The sequence below is a fragment of the Myotis davidii genome, unplaced genomic scaffold (genome assembly GCF_000327345.1).
Source record: "Myotis davidii unplaced genomic scaffold, ASM32734v1 scaffold496, whole genome shotgun sequence".
Lineage (NCBI taxonomy): Eukaryota > Metazoa > Chordata > Mammalia > Chiroptera > Vespertilionidae > Myotis > Myotis davidii.
Genome location: NW_006289398.1, coordinates 246,719 through 263,472, shown reverse-complemented (window position 1 = coordinate 263,472; position 16,754 = coordinate 246,719). Strand labels below are relative to the sequence as shown.

General features: G+C 37.0%; 1 protein-coding gene across 1 annotated transcript in view; it reads right to left on the bottom strand.

The window, feature by feature from the left end:
• Positions 1-348: 348 nt before the first annotated feature.
• Positions 349-16,754, bottom strand: part of FYB (FYN binding protein) — a 150,637-nt gene continuing 134,231 nt past the window's right edge. Inside the window, exons 15-19 of the mRNA XM_006761739.2 lie at positions 13,909-13,999; positions 12,798-12,960; positions 4,376-4,409; positions 2,177-2,208; positions 349-1,339 (exon numbers count right to left, since the gene is read on the bottom strand). Of these exons, the coding sequence (XP_006761802.1) occupies positions 1,317-1,339; positions 2,177-2,208; positions 4,376-4,409; positions 12,798-12,960; positions 13,909-13,999 (343 nt within the window). The 3' untranslated portion in view covers positions 349-1,316. The remainder of the gene's footprint in view (positions 1,340-2,176; positions 2,209-4,375; positions 4,410-12,797; positions 12,961-13,908; positions 14,000-16,754) is intronic.

Sequence of the window (16,754 nt, the reverse complement as noted above, 5' to 3'; positions counted from 1 at the left end):
GGCACCTAAGGATATTTTTTCCATTGATTTTTAGAGAGAGTGGGTGAGAGAGAGAAAGACATAGAGAAATATCGGTGTGAGAGAAACATGGATCAGTTGCCTCCTGCTCGTGCCCTGACCAGAGCCCTGGCTAGGGAGGAGACTGCAACTGAGGTGCATGCCCTTGACTGGAATGGAACCTGGGAGCTTCGGTCTGCAGACCTACGCTCTATGCACTGGGCCAAACTGGCTAGGGCAGTTTTAGTACATTAATGAAGGCAAAGTCACCAGAGGTCTGGGTGGTGAGGGTCTGCCCACCATCTTGGAGTGGTTTTGGCATTTTGTATCATGATGTTTAGTGTTCTTAGCATGTGGGACCCAAACGCTTCGCATTTTGATTCTAGGTTGCTTTGGGAAGAGGGTGTACCTATAGGAACACCCTACTATGAACGCTAGGATTGATTAATTTGTACTCCCTCTGTTGTCCAACTTTCCAATAAAGCAGTTTTTTAAAGAGCTCCATAGAGGTAATTGAAAAACAAAAACAAAAACTTTTAAAAAAGTCTTCATAGTAAAGATGCACTATAAAAGGGTAATTTCAAATTCCGAATTCCATTCTGCGTAATTTTAGAGTTAGCCTCACTTTACTCCACTTAGAGCACTTTAAACAGAGCACAGGGTTATGAGGAAAAAAGAAACCTTCAGATCTTTCCACAGTTTTAATCTTAGGTGTGCATACCAAAATGCATACATTCTTATCAAATAATTAACACATATTCACAATTAACAAACAGGGGCAAACTTTATACAAAAGTTCTGCTACTATTATAATTTTTGAAAAACATTTAACCCATCAGCAAGAGAGATGAGAGGTCAGCCTTTTAAAAGACAGATCATTTGAACAGAGAATATAAGATATAGTCACAATTAGAGGGGCAAACAATAGTTTTCTTCTTGTGGGTCCTTTTTAAATATTTCTTTATTTTTCTTCCTTGGATATCTTTAGACAACACAGTCATTTCTTCTCAAATGATTATTTTTTTGGAACGGGGGTTGCTATTGATGGTCTAAAAGAAGCGCCTTCATCCTTTTAGCTGAGGCAGAGATGGGATATTTAAGGATTCTTATCTCATTGATGTAGTCTTCCAAGATGTTGATTAAACAGAGAGGTCATTTTCCAAGTCCAAATGTGAAAACAAAGATTCTCAGAATTTACAACAAATGATAACAAGTAGTTTTGTGCATTCATTTTCTGTGATAACCGATCATGTATGTCAATTAAACCCAGACTTCATATTGGCATCAAATGAACACTGCAGAATGACCAAAACTGAGGGCTAGTCATTGTCATAGATGCAACCTGAAAGAAAAAAATGCAAATTGAAACATGGTTATACAAAACATATACCCTCTGAGTGTTCCAAGGTTGGAAATATGGGTGATGCATATGGATCTGAGTGTTCCAAGGTTGGAAATATGGGTGATCTTTCCACAGTTTGGAAAGATCCTGGCTTAAAATTTTAAAAAAGTAGAATTGGCTTCTTTTATTTTTTTTTTAAAAAAAGTAGTTACATGGAAGGCCATATATTTAGTTCATTTTTATTGCTCAGTGTTCAATTCCAATAAAGTTTATGGACAAATTTATTCTCTAACAAAATGAGACGGGATTATTTTCTTTTATTTGCCACTGAAATAAATGTATTTTGTGGTGGGCATTCTGAATGAGGTTGGAAATATTAAACATCAGTAAGAATAAGTTTAAAAGGAATTAAAAGGCAACATGATTAACACTATGCTTCATGTCAGTTGAAATTAATTTTTTAGATCATAATTTAGGAATATATAATGCTTAGGAAACACTAGTGAGTATTACAGGTTATGAAATGAGTACCGGGTACACACATATTTTGTCGGTAAAAACAATTCTTATTAAGATTCATGGTATAATAAAAAATTCACCAACTATTTTTCTACTTCTGTTTTCAAAGAAAATAAATGAGATTCTTCCTTACTTTCCAGGTATGTGCAAAAAATTTTTTTTCATTATATGAGGACATTTACCTTTTCTAACATTTTCAAGTGGTTCAAACTCTGATCAGATTGGGAGGTTCTAATAAATCAGCAAGCTATTTTTGGAATTTGACAGGACAATAGGTTCACTGTCTGTTCTCTGTGGTCGGTGCCATGGGAGACTTACCATCGGCTATATCATCATAGATCTCTCCATCACTGTAATTGTAGAAAAGAAATTTTATTTTTAAGGAAAATATCTTTTTAACATTAAAGCAATATTTAGATGAAAAATTGAATAATATAATTTTATATGACACAAAGCATTTAAGGATGAAAAGTTGCTATTCATTTATAAGTGGGAAGAAATTTCATATTCATCTGCATCTTCTTTCTTTGGCTTAATCTAATCCTCTTTTATTCTAAAAAACACTCCCCAATTTATTTCTGCTTACGATAGACACAGTAATCAGAAACACGCCTCAGGAGCACAGCACATGCCTTTCTCATGTTTAGACCCAGCAGTGAACCTAGCATACAGCTGAGCTTGGTAAGAAGAGTTTGTTGAACTAAACAAACTGGAAAATCATGGGGTATTAGAACCAGTGGGGTTTCTAATAAAAAAAACACACAAATTCATTATATTTGTTAATATCAGATTTATACTTTTACTTGAACTTCAAAGACTGAATGGAATATAATATTTGACATAGAAAACGGATGCATCATTTTTGCACGTTTCTCATAATTTTAAAATATTAGTTATAAAGCACATAAATATTAGTTATAAAATAAGTAGCCAAGATATAGTTAATATGGTGATTCTTATGTAATATAAATCTAAAAAAAATTTATGGTGATAGGCAACATTCATAATACTCGTTCTGTTTATCTTGACACATTTTAGGTTTTACCGGGCCGGGCCCTTTGTGAAATATTCTATTCTACATGCAGATTGAATGTCTCCCATGTCCCAGGAGATATAAATACGAGGAAGACACAAACTTTGATTTCAAGAAGCTTATAATCTAATGGAGGAGAAAACGATATACACATAAGTGAAATATAAAGTATCGTAAATATTAAGATAGCCTCGAAATGTAGGACACAGTTTCAAAGTCCAGAAATGTGAGGTGACTTTGTCATGCCGACCAGACCCACATTTGGTTCCTGTTCTCGCTTTGAGCTTTTACCACGAAGCAGCAGCAGGCCCTTCAGACTACTGCCAACCATGGCAGATGCTCTGAGTTCCTATGTCTTCTGTTTGGATCCTTTCTCTGAGATTGAGGGCGGCTTTGGCTAATGCAAAAGCTGATACAAATGCAGAGAGGACAGATTTTCCTATTATCCACTAAAAAACTTATGAAGTATTCATTTCAATAGTTGGTACACCAATAATTACTTACAGAGTCCTCTTTCTAAGTTCTCTCTTAATCACCCTTAATAATCACTGGGGAAGCTGTCCTATTACTTAGCACACATTCTTTCCATGAAATTTGTATGTTTTGTATAATAAAACCTATTGAGAAGCCTCATGCCAGCACCGTGATTAATTCTCTGAAGAAAACAAAGTATTATGGTTCTTTTTCTTTTGATTCTATACCAGTTTGCAGACAGAGCCCTTAACATTGATTTCTCTCTCTCTGATTGGTGCCAGGGTGTTTGTGGATATAGTCTGTGAATCCTCTTTGACTTTTTTATAAAGCTGAATTCTGTAAATCTTTTTGATGGGACATGTTTACCCTGATAATGGAATCATTTCTTGCACTGGTTTACTTGGAACAGAATCTCACAATGTTTGGGGGGACTCTGATAGCACACTGCCACCAGAGAGTGACAACCACTTATTCATAAGAATAGAAGAAGCATTGATTGCTATATTTTCTCTGGCATGCCTACAAAAAAGACAGCTTCATACTCTACTATGCCTGGGTTGAGTAGAGAAATTCCTCAATTAAGGGCCAAACTATAAACTATTAATAGGTGATATTAACACTGACTGTGTAGACAATAATTGATCCCTGATTAATTCAATTCAACCAACTGCATTCATCAGCAAGTGAAATGAGAAATATCAATGAAAGTGTTCAAGGCTGTGACCTGTCTTCAATGTTTGCAATGTCTGTCTCCAACGAACATGTAAAACTATGAACTGTATAATGGTGAATGAGAAGGGCTCCTTATCTATTTAAAGTGACACTTTATGAAAACCTTAACTTTATTATGGATTATGGGTACTGACATTAGTATGACATTAGTACAGCATATTGTTTTAAATTGATTTCTGGTAGTTCAGTAGATTATGTTATTTATCATGTTAAGAATCTTTCTTAAAGCAAAGCATGACATTCTTTACAAGTATAACAGAAAAAGAAAATGAGCTTACTTGTCCACCAAGTAACTCCTAAGGACATAACCATCTATGAAAGAAAAAGAAAATGAATCTCATTAGTAGTGCAGGCTTGAAAATGTTTACTATTCCTTTAAGAAATTGAATTAGGGTTGAATCTATATATATAGAAGTCTAATATGCTAAGTGTCCAACCCTCCGACTGGTTGCTATGATGTGCACTGACCACCAGGAGCTGCCATGACACGCACTGGCACCGTGGACCTGGTGCCCACAAAGCAACACTCGATTTCCCCCAAGTGGGACACAGGCCCTGCCACCACCCTGGAGCAACAGCCCACCAAATCGCAGCAGACGCTGCTGAGACCCCATGGTGCAAAATGCGGCTCCCAGCCCAGCCCAACCCTAATGGTCGCCAGGTAATGACGTCAGGTAACAACTGGCTTCCTTTCCCTAGGGACGCCTCGCCTCCTTGCAGTTTCTTCAGCCCAGGGACATGACTTGCTTTATAGCCAGGTGGAAACATTTCACACTGTAACCAAATGCCTGTGAAGCATTTTCTTGTGCCTCATCTCATTTGATCCTCACAGAAGTCCTGGAGCAGGCAGATAGGAGACTCGGTGGAATCCTATTTTCTTTTCACAGGTCTAATTAAGCAAGTTTACCCTCTCTATATAAAAGGCTAAGTTGACTCATGCATGCGCGATGCTTATAAAGCTCTCGCTGGCGCCAATTGCATGCGTGTGTTTCTATCTATCATTGTCGATTGGAATTTGGTTGACACGTCTATTATAGAGGAAAGGCAAATAGCAATATTAAAATATTTCTTCTAATTAATTTCCTTTCAATGTGCACAAATCCATGCACTGGGCCATTAGTATTAATATAACATAATATATTGAATAATTGTATATCTATCTTCAAATATGACCCATTTTTCTTACGTCCACTTTTCTCTCCTTCATTTCTTTTCTCTCCAAGTCTTCTCTTTCTCTCTCAACATGTCTCTTTTCCTCCATTGCAAATCCTTCCACCTTTCCCCTGTAAATATTTTTTGTCCTCTCTAAACTATTGCAGGTTGTATTAGAAGGTCCTTTCAAATTTCTATCTATTTCTTAAAGCATCACCCACTTGACCCATAGGAAGAATTTAGTAAGCATAGTTTCTCAAATTACAAAAGTAGTTCTTAGGTAGGTATTTTAAATACCACCATATCTAAGACTTAGCTCTTCCAGTTTTAGTATATTGGGCAGAATGAGAACTGCTTTCAGATGCCAGCTATCTAGAGCTACTTGGGGGAGCGTGCATTCTACACGGCCTCCTCCTGGCTCTCTGATTTCAGGGTGAAGGACCTTCCTCCACTGCTTTTGCTGTTTGAAAGTCTCAACAGTTGCATTTTCATCTTTCATGGAACAAATCATTACAGAAGAACACATAGCAGGGATCCTAGCGATCCCCTGGTTAAGTAGGAAGTAGACCGTATGTTATGCAAGAAAGCAAAAAAACAAAACAAACAAAAACCCCAAAGCTTTTTTGAGCACCTTCTGTTTGCCCCTCAGAGTGGAAAAATACTCTTAGTTAGAAAAAATACAGACTATTTTCTTCAGAAAATGTCTGCTGACATCTCATTACTGTTATAAACTTTTGAAAACACTAGCTTTGTGTTACTCCCTAACTCTGTTGTATGCTGGAGATTAGTTCCATTTACTGCTTTGTCAATACAGCCTGTAAATCACTTCCTTGACTGAGTCAATCTATTGGCTTTGATCCACACCAGGTATAGTTTGGGTTCTAAATCAAAGTAGATGTGTAACAAAGAATAAACCAGAAAGCTCATAAGCAAAGGTTTACACAAGTAATAATAAACTAACTTAAACATACTGATGTCATATTACTGTTGATTTCACATGAAAACACATGGTTTTTAAAAATTAGGATCATACAACTGAAATTGTAGATTAAAATAATAAAAAAAAAACACATTGCTTTGAAATATTCCAGGGTAAAAAAACTTCACCAAAATATTTTCTCAAGAAATTTACCACCTTCAAATGAAAACTGTTGATAAGAAGCATACTTGAAAAAGAAAAAATCAAGGTTATTTTTGAATTTCTTTAGTAAAAAAGTAATGAAGGATGTTGCAAAATGATAAAAGCACAGTAAAGTAATATTTTATTCAGAGTATGAAAAATTAAACCATTTTACACCTTTTTATTTCAGACAAAGCAAAAGTAGCAAATTATTAATGTAAGAACAACTAAAATTTATCATCCTGAGGTAGTCTTATCGCAGTTCCTTCACTCATTTCATGTTAAGAAAAATTAAACAAGGTATATATCATAATTTAACACAGTTTTTAAAGGGAGATAAGCTCATCTCTAACAAATTCAATTTTATGTGTCTCTCTAATGAGAAAAATGATGCAGATAACAAGGTTTAAGAATAAATTGTGGTTCTGTGTCAGGTTCCAATAACTAAATCTGTCATTATCTGTACTTATTATGTCCAGGGCCAGAATCAAATGTGAATAGTTCTCCATAGATGAAAATAGTCACAAACTTTTTAAAAAAAATTAGTTAAAATTTGTGGTTTTATTTTCATTTTGAATTTTCTCTTAAAACACATTGTGGGGAGACAATACAACTGTGTTCCCATGATAGATTCATGTTTAAGTTAATAATTGAAAAATAATGACATAAATAAACTAAAGCTTTTAACCATTATGTCAATCTCATAGTGAGTTGTTGGGGCTGTATAGTCTCTCTGAACTAAAATTAAAAGACAGAAAACTAGAGAAATGTGTAAGAAATTATAGTGTTGTCAGAGACTGGAAGTATTCTGGCATCAAATATATTTCTGGTTTAAAATATTTAGAAGATTAATAATAATAAAGCTAAAACAGAGAACATAATCATGATTTTTGGAAATAAAAGGTTTTTCATTTCCTGTGCTGTTAGGTAATCTATTTTTTAAAACTCAATTATGCTAAAACTGTGTAGACCTGAATAAAACACTCTCTGTAATTAAGCATTAAAACCATCCTTTACTTGACCAAAATTAATAACTCATTACACAGCTTAATGATCTAACTTCACAAAATAAATTACAAAAGTTATATTCTCTTAGATTCTCAAAGCCCTCTTATGATGTTCCCTCTACATCTTGCCTATTCACGAGTTCTATGGACTAGCTCTCTCTTGTGTTGAATGCCCCATTTTTGTCGTTGTTGGGTGTTTGATACGTAAACATCAATGACTGTGAATATTTTAAAGAAAAATGCATCCAGGAGATCAAGTGTGGGGTGGCACGGGGCTGCTCTATTCCAGTTCCCTGAAATGATGTGATAATTGGGGGCTCAGTAGCTATAAAATGACTATTAAATAGCATTTTTACTGGGTTAATGACTTTTAATACAGCATAGTTTGTGCTGTCTTGTACATTAAAAAGCCTCTGCTAAGACTTCATTCTGTTAAAAGCATGCTTCATGATAGTGTCAAAACAAGCGGCTTGCCGTGAATTTTTATATAATCTCTCCATTATAGTTCCTAGAGATGATTTTTCTGTAGTGCAAAAATACTCTCTTTGCCCACGTGTTCTATGTCCATCCCTCATAAAGGAACGATAATGAAAAATGCAAGCACCCAGCTGGTGTGGCTCAGTGGTTGAGCGCTGACCTATGAACCAGGAGGTCACGGTTTGATTCCCAGTCAGGGTGCAGGCTGGGGTTGTGGGCTCATTCCCCAGCGGGGGGAGTGCAGGAGGCAGCCAGTCAATGATTCTCTCTCATCATTGATGTCTTTCTCTCTCCCTCTCCCTCTCCCTTCTTCCCTGAAATCAATAAAAACATATTAAAAAAATGCAAGCAAAAGAAGTGAATAAAAACTGCCTTGTGGTTCTGTACCATGTGGAACGGCTGCCACGTTTAGTTAGCCCTATAATCTTGTGGGTTTTGGCAGGGATTCTCACACATAATATGAAATTGTTATTTGGAAACCTCACATTCATAGAACGGAACACAGTGGCTCGAAACAAATGTTTTGAAATATGTGGTGGGGGAGAGCTCGTTAAGGAAGGAACACCCGCCCCCGAATGTGCCAGCAGTGTCTTCGGCAAACATTTGCCTGCTACCCTGCAGCTGTGTCCCAGGACTAATGACTCACCTTTCCGAGGGGTGCTGTGAACATGAAATCACTGAGGAAATACAAAGTCATCTTCAAAATGGGAAACGTCTTCATTCTAATAGTTTCAATTTTTTCACTTGATAAAAATGACAACTTTGATTTTTTTTTCCCTTCATTATTTCATGTGTGGTCAGCCTCTCCGGATATAAAGTGAAATTTACTCAATTTGGCCTCATGCAATTTACAAAACAATGAAATCATATTGTGTAGATTAACCCAGGCAAATAGAACAATGTCCAATTTCAAGGGGAAATGCTCACAATATAATAAAAGGGAAAAACGAAATGCAGTGTATAATACTGAATATAAATGATTCTAATATTATCCCACTTTTACAAAATGTTCTCTCTATGTAGGTATCGCTCTCATTTCTGAGGATTCAAATCAAGGTGACTTCAAATTTCTAAACTTACAATTTTTTCTTCATGTGTTGTTTAAGCACTAACACCAAAATTATTTAAGCCAAGAATGGCCAGTTGGATTTGGGAAAATTTAAAGCACCTTCAAAATCCCCCTTTCTCTGATATACAACAGAAATGGAGGGCATTTCAGCCACAAATAACTCAGCCTGTATCTCATTGCATATTTTTGTAGAAAAATTTTCTCCAGTGACAAGAGGTGGGAAAACTCACAGCTCATGAGACACTGACTTGCGGAATATGCACCAATACTAGGGTGAAATGCGAAACATTTGGGAACGTGCCAGAAATATCTATTTAAGTTCTCAGTGCCTTTGAGATCTGCGCTTCACAAGTCAGTGGGTGAGACTTGATGGGAGGTGATAAAGCCTGTGAGAGGTTTGCACTCCACTCCACAATGGGAAGGGATTAGCGTTAATGCTCTGGCCTCTAGTTTCTATCATTACCAACCTGGGGTTTAAGTAAGCGATGTTTTCTTTCCTTTGATGGATTAAAGGAGAATGGAGAGTAAGGAAAACGTTAGGGTCACCATGGTGTTGGACTGCAAATGCCTTTGCTGCTAATCAGATGATGCAGAAATAAGGAACTGAAAGTTTTAAGGGCTCCCAAATGACACACAACAAGCGGACTGCAGTACTAAGGCTAAGACAGAGAACTTCCTTCTCCTAACCAGTTAAACTATTCAGCAGACATTTTCCCGTGAATGCCTGGTTGTCAGACTTTTATCTGGTTCTCCAACTGCAGTGTCCAAATTGCCAAATTCCATTCAGCAAGCCCTGAGCAAGGTGCCAGGCACTTAGAATGTGTTGGCATAGCAATGTTGAGAGCCTTTCATGGAAGCTACTCTCAAGCTCAGAGTCTAATACGAGTAATAGACTCTTGATTGGTAAACAAGGCAATTAAAGCAGCAAAAGTAGTACTTGGTGGGGCAGGGGAGATATTAATTGTGATGGGGTAGCTGGGAGTAGGGAGTGGATGTGCATCCAATTTTAGACAACAACTGGGTTGTTTTTAATAGACAATTATGAGCATTCCAAGTAGAATAAAATAGCTTAGAACAGTGGTCGGCAAACTGCGGCTTGGCAAACCGTGGCTCGCGAGCCACATGCGGCTGTTTGGCCCCTTGAGTGTGTCTCTTCCACAAAACACTGGCTATTCCACAAAATACTGACTTCTGCACATGGGCCACGAAGTTTCAATCGCACTGTACGTGCGTGACCGCACATGGTATTTTGTGGAAGAGCCACACTCAAGGGGCAAAAGAGCCGCAGGTGGCTCGCAAGCTGCGGTTTGCCGACCATGGGCTTAGAAGGATGAAATAGAGTAATTTATTGGGGGAATGACAAATAAGAGTTTGTAATTTTAGGGTGTCAGCTGCAGGTGGGAAATAGTTGATGAGCATAGATCAGAAAGGGGTTTCTGTACTAGGCTAAAGATATTTTTAATTGATTTTTAGAGAGAGAGGAAGGGCAAGGAAAAGAGAGAGGGGAAAATCAATGTGAGTGTGAAACATCGATTGGCTGGCTCTTGCATTCCTCCAACCAGGGATTGAGCCCGCAACCTGGGCATATATCTTATTACTGATGAACAGAAGGGGTACAAATACCGCAATTTGTTTCCCACTGGAAGGGGTAACTGCCACTCCAAGTTCCCTCCTAGATGAAGCTTTAGTTACTCAAGTGGTAACTGTCTTCCATCCCTTGTTTACTTCTTCACTAGCCTACCTGTGTTTCCCAGAAATCACCTCTCAAATAAAGAAGCCAAATTAAGTCCAATCCAAAGAAAGTCTTTAAATAAAAACATCAGGTACACACATAGTACTGATGTAACCATCTGGTTCCCATCCTGTTCGAGATGGACCCCCAAACCAGCTAAGAATTGCAAAGTGTGTTGCTACTGCACCAGGGAAAAATGATAAAAGTTACATGGATTCCTTGAGTGTCATCTCCCAGAATTTTATGTAATGTTTCCACTTTTCATTTTTAAAAGATGATGAATTCCAAGAGGAAAGGAGCCTTCCAGTATTCCTCACAACACTTAGGATTACTGATGTCCAAACAGGGACTGATCAGCTTACAAACAATCTCTGAAAGGCTACTGCTTTTCTTCATTCTCAAGACCCACTGGTTCCTAGGGAGCTAGCCATCTCTTCTGTGTCTGGGGCTGATACCTACCTCTGCTCAACTACATCTATACCCATATATGTTTGCCAACAAGGGCACCCACATCCTTGTAACTAATGTGTTCCGTGGGCCAGCGGCATCGATGACCTGGGAGCTTGGTAAGACGCAGAATGTCACCCTTCACCTCAGACCCGCTGGATTAGAATCTGCGTGTTCAACACGTTCCCACGTGCTGTGTAGGCACTTGGATGTCAAGGAGCATGGCTCCTCATGGGAGTTACAGTTGGGGACAGGAATCTCAGAATAGCTTGGCAAGGCTTCCTTCCACCAGACCAAGGGCAAGGTGTGTCTGGAGCGTGCGCACTGGAGACAGATGCGCATGACCAGCCCTAGGGCCATTCTCTGCTGTGAAAAATGTGAGATGATGTGGAATGCAGAGGAAAGGAAACATATTCCTTAGGCCCATCAACCTAATCATCCCCTTTAATGTTTTTATTTACATGATTTTAACATGCCTATAAAGCCTGCCCACATTAAGCAGGCTTCTTCTCCCTCTTATTATTGTATCCGGAGTATTTCCTCATGTTATTTTCATGATCATCATGGAAAATATTTAATTCGGTATATTTGTCACAACTTACTTCATTATTTAAAAATTTTGAACATGTTTATGACCTTTTTTTTTCTTAGAGTTTTTCTGCATTGAAGGCCATTCCTTTGGGTACATTCCCCCAAATGCTAGTCTGAAAGGGGCTTTTTTTGCTTCCTTGAGCTCTGTGTACACATTATCTCCAGTAAGCTCTTAGTCTTAATACTACGCTGCCTTTTCTCCTTTGTATCCACCTTCCATTTTCCCCTGCGAAAAGCCAACCACCTCCTCCATGATAACTTTAGCTCCACTTTCCCCACCCTTGAGTCACTGTTTTGTTCTTAAAGCTCCATTTCAGTTCCTGTCCCTGAGTCACCTTCCTGTCGTTAAAATTCGACTCTGAGTTCATGTGTTCTCTGCAGGCTAGTGTAGCTGAAATGGAGCAGCCATGCTGGCTATCCGATTTCAAATATAGGGCAACATAGTTTTGAATTACTCTTTCTCTGACTTCAAATTCTTAAGCTCCCTTTCTAATATTTGACAAAACATTTGCATCTGCCTGTTTTCCTAGTTGACAGAGTCAAAGAGAACAAGGATGGTCTTATAGTCACTTGGAATAGTATGCAATATTAAATGTGTCCACACAGGAAATGAAAACAAGGAATTTGCAAGGTAGGAAAACTAGAAACTCCAGGTGTGACATATGCTATATAATTTCAAAACCAGGCCAGAGCTAGTGCCCTTCACTACTTTCGCAGTGGCTCTTAACTTCAGTGTACAGGGGAAGAAGCTGGGAAGAGTTATGATCACAGATTCCCTCCGACCCCAGAGCTCACGACTCAAGAAGTCAAGGGTGGGTGCAGGCAACTGTGAGTTCAATGCACACACAGGGTCTCCTGATGCTGGGTGTCTGTGGGACCCCCTTTCGAGAAGCACCAAATTGGCGCTGCAGTGGGAAAGAGAGCAGGTGGGAAATGAAAAGAGATGGAAATCAGATATGTTGATTGCAACACAGCAAGATTTCTTAATGTTTCCCATAATTCACAAAGCATAGAATGAAAGAGTTAATGAAAGCAGGGGTGGTCATTGAGCCTTGTTTGGCTGCTAAATTCTGTGGGCTTCTCGGAAGAGTAGTCAGTGACTTACATTTGCCTTCGTCATTCCGGCAGAGAACTTTTGTATCATCGGTGTTTTGTATGACTTCGAGGGATTCGCCAGGCTTCACCTGTAGCTCTCTGTTCCCCCACTTTTTAGAAGTTAAGGATGGAACAACTGTGGTTGAATACAGGACCCTAATTTCACCATCATACTGGAAAAAAACACATTATTAATTGATGAGTATTATTCAAGTAATGCATTTATTGATGTATTTATTAAGAAAGTCTTTGCTAAATAAACAGTTCCTTGTTTTTAAAAGATAATGTGAGAACAGCGAAGAAAAAAATTTTTTTTGGAAAAATCACATATAACCTCACCAACCTAATTTAATATTTTTAACTAAAGAATTTATTAAAGTTTATGTACATTATTTTTATACACTCATATATTTTAAAGTTATAATCACTGTGTTTAGCTAACACCTCAATAACCTCACATAATTACCATTTCTTTTTTGTGGTGAAAACATTTAAGAATTACTTTCAAGTGTATAATACAGTATTGCTAGCTACAATCACCATGCTGTACATCAAATCCCTTAAACTTATTCATTTTATAACTGAAAGTTTGTACTCTTTACCCTTAGACCAACATCTCCCTATTTTCCCCATCCATCCTGCCTCTGGTAAACCCTCATTCTCCTCTATGTTTCTGCAAGTTTGGCTTCTTTTGGATCCCACATTTAAGTGACATCATAAAATATTTGTCTTCCTCTGGCTTACTTCACTTAGTATTAAAATCCATCCATGTTGTCACAAATGGTAGGATTTTCTTCCTTTTTTCATGGCTGAATAATATTCCATTGTATATACACCACATTTATTTTATCCATCTTATTTTTAGATTCTTTTCTTATCAAAGTTCAAAGGATAGCTAAATTTAGATGGTTATTTCAGTATGTATATTATGTATGTATGAATTTGCTTAATTTGTTATAGGAATAAATTTAAACCTAAAATAAATTTCATAGAAAATATAGGAGTTATGATGGATAACTGTGATACTGATCATTATACTTCTAAAATATTCATTTTGGAACTTAAAAATCATAGGATTTTTTTTTCATTAGCACTCTGTTTGATATTTAAATATGACATACTTTAAATTTTTTCCTGAAGTCTTTTTCTTCTTTTTCCTGCTTTTTTAGCTTCTTAAGGTCTTTCTCTTCTGTTTTGGCCTTGGCTCCTTGACTGAGAAGGCAGAACACATGTAAAACAACACTTAGTTTAGAAAATATAAAAAGAATAATGTATAATAAAAACGTCAGTCATAACATTAAATTTTTGTTAAATTTTGTTTTAAATTATTTTTCTTAATACAGCCATTGTCATAAATGATGACATTTCATAATGCAGAAGAGGCTCTTCAAGAGAATAGATTCCGAATTAAAATGGAAGTGAGAGATGATCTAATAGTTGAACTGTATGAAGTCACTGAGGAATAGTTTAAACATGGTCACATATCAGTAGTTTCATATGATTCAACCTATTCTTGAACCCCTTCTATTTTTCACTCCTTCCTAGATAATTAAATGAATCAGTCAATGTCATAGAAAATGCTTTTTTAAAAAGAGCACTTAAAAATGGATTTTCATAGCTTAAAAAGTTTATCCACATATTGGCCTTTTCATATCTACTTAGAGTGGAGCCATAGTGATACCAATTGGACTAGAGCCAATTGTTGTAAGAGGTGAATAAGCCCAAGACAATGGTTCTCCAGCTTGGCCCCACACAGCTCACCTGGGAAGCTTTCTGCCATATATATTTATGTCTATGTGTATATTATATATTTAAATATATTTTTACTGATTTCAGAGAGGAAGGGAGAGGGAGAGAAAGACAGAAATATCAGTGATGAGAGAGCATCATTGATCAGCTACCTCCTAGAAGCCTCATACCAGGGATCGAGCCTGCAACTTGGGCATGTACCTTGACCGGGAATCAAACCGTGACCTCCTGGTTCATAGGTTGATGCTCAACCACTGAACCATGCCAGCCAGGCTTACCTGGGAAGCTTTTAAAAAATAAATTGACTTGCCCAATTCCTAGCAATTCTGATTACATTAAACTAATTTAAAATTCAAATTAATTAGACTAAGTGGGGTTGGTGTACTGAAAGCATGTCAAACGCAAAGGCTAACACGGGCCAAATAAACAAGGTTTAAGTTTATGTGGGCCACAAAAAAAAAAGCTTCAATTTTCATAGAAACATGGGTTTATTTCAATAGAGACATGCTGAATAAAAAGTGCTAAAATAAATGAGTTAACATAAAAAATAGAACATTTTAATAAAAATTAATATTTTTCTTGAACATTAACTTACCAGACACTGAATAACTACACAATAAGAGTAATGCAAATAAACTTATTTTTCTTATTCTCTGAAAGCAAAATGTTTCCTGTTGTGCACACCAAACAAGTCAGTCCAAGACTAATGACGTGGCAATTGGCTGCTAAAATATTTGCTGCTAGTATTAGGGGAGAGAAATGGTGCCCCGTGCATAAGCACATAGGGAAATGAATGCAACATGATTATAGTAATCAGTCATTAGCAAACGTTGTAGCTCATTATTAATAATTATCTATAACAGGATATTGTAAAAATTAAGTGACAAAATTTTTATTAAAACATTTCTTACATACCATTTTATTGGCTGGGCCACAAAAATATTCGTTGTGAGCCGCATGTGGCCTGCGGGCTGCGAGTTCGACAAGACAAAATTTTGTCTATAATTGATTTATTTAAAATGTTGTTTCTTCAATTCTTAACCTTAGAATTTAGTGAATTCCCTGTGAGATGAATCAGGACAATATTCTGCTTCCTCACTCAGTATCTCCCATCCTATGGTACTCTGGGCAAGAGCGCAACACTCCATACCCCATAAGCACTCTGACATTATCAGAATATACATGAATGTTAAAACTTTCCCCCCCAAAAAGAATTTATTTAAAAATAGAATACTATGCTAGAGAACTTAAATTGTTTTAAACTCTGAAAATAAGCAATCGGTAAGAAAACAGTTGCATGTCACATTAAGTTGAATCAGCTGGTGTTTATTTTTCTTGAAGAAAAGGGTCAGTGTGTGACTCTGGGTTCCTAGAGAGCTGTTGCACGGAATGTAGTGGCATTTCTGCAGTAATATAAAACAGAAGAAGGCACTGAACACTGCCAGGGAGAGAAGCCATTTCCCACTGGCGAGGAATATTAAAGCTAAACAGTGCTGAAGATGACATTTTCCATTCGTGGAGCACGGAGACAGGAGACCGGCTCTCCTTTCGGCTTTTTTGTCGTTCTGCCTATGGAGCGTGATGTTCATATATAAATGACAGCACATTTTCCCTTCGGTTTCTTTAATCTTGGCACTGTCTCTTGTCCAGTAAAATTAGCTTAACAATCTTGATAAAAAATAAATACTTTGAGTTTATATATGCATTTTTTACCGGTGCAGCTCAGAAGACATCACTTATTGTATTCCACTTATGTTACTTTCACCCTTCAACTAATCAAGTCCAGAATCTTTTTGTTCACTTTTCTTTTTTCCTTAAAAAAGCCAGAGATGTGTTTGCTTTTATACACAGTAGGTATCAGATTATCTCACATAGTTATTGAACCATAAATATACATCCTACTATGTGATTTCCTATTTTAAAAGAGTTTTCAAAAGGCACGCCTTTTGTATCAACTGATTTTAGATTATCTCACAATTTTAGCCTAAAATTAAATTGAAACCTCAGGCGAGCTGAAGAATGTCCCTATTCACTGTTAACTTATTATTATTATTATTGTTATTATTATTTGAATGGACCTTTGAGAAACTGATGCTTTTGTGAAAAAGAGACAGACCAGAAGTCCTGTTAAAGAACAAATCTTCCTCCCATAAAGAGGCTTAAACAAGGTGGGTGGAGGCTGATATGTAAAAGAAGATGAGTAGTCAAGACAAAATGG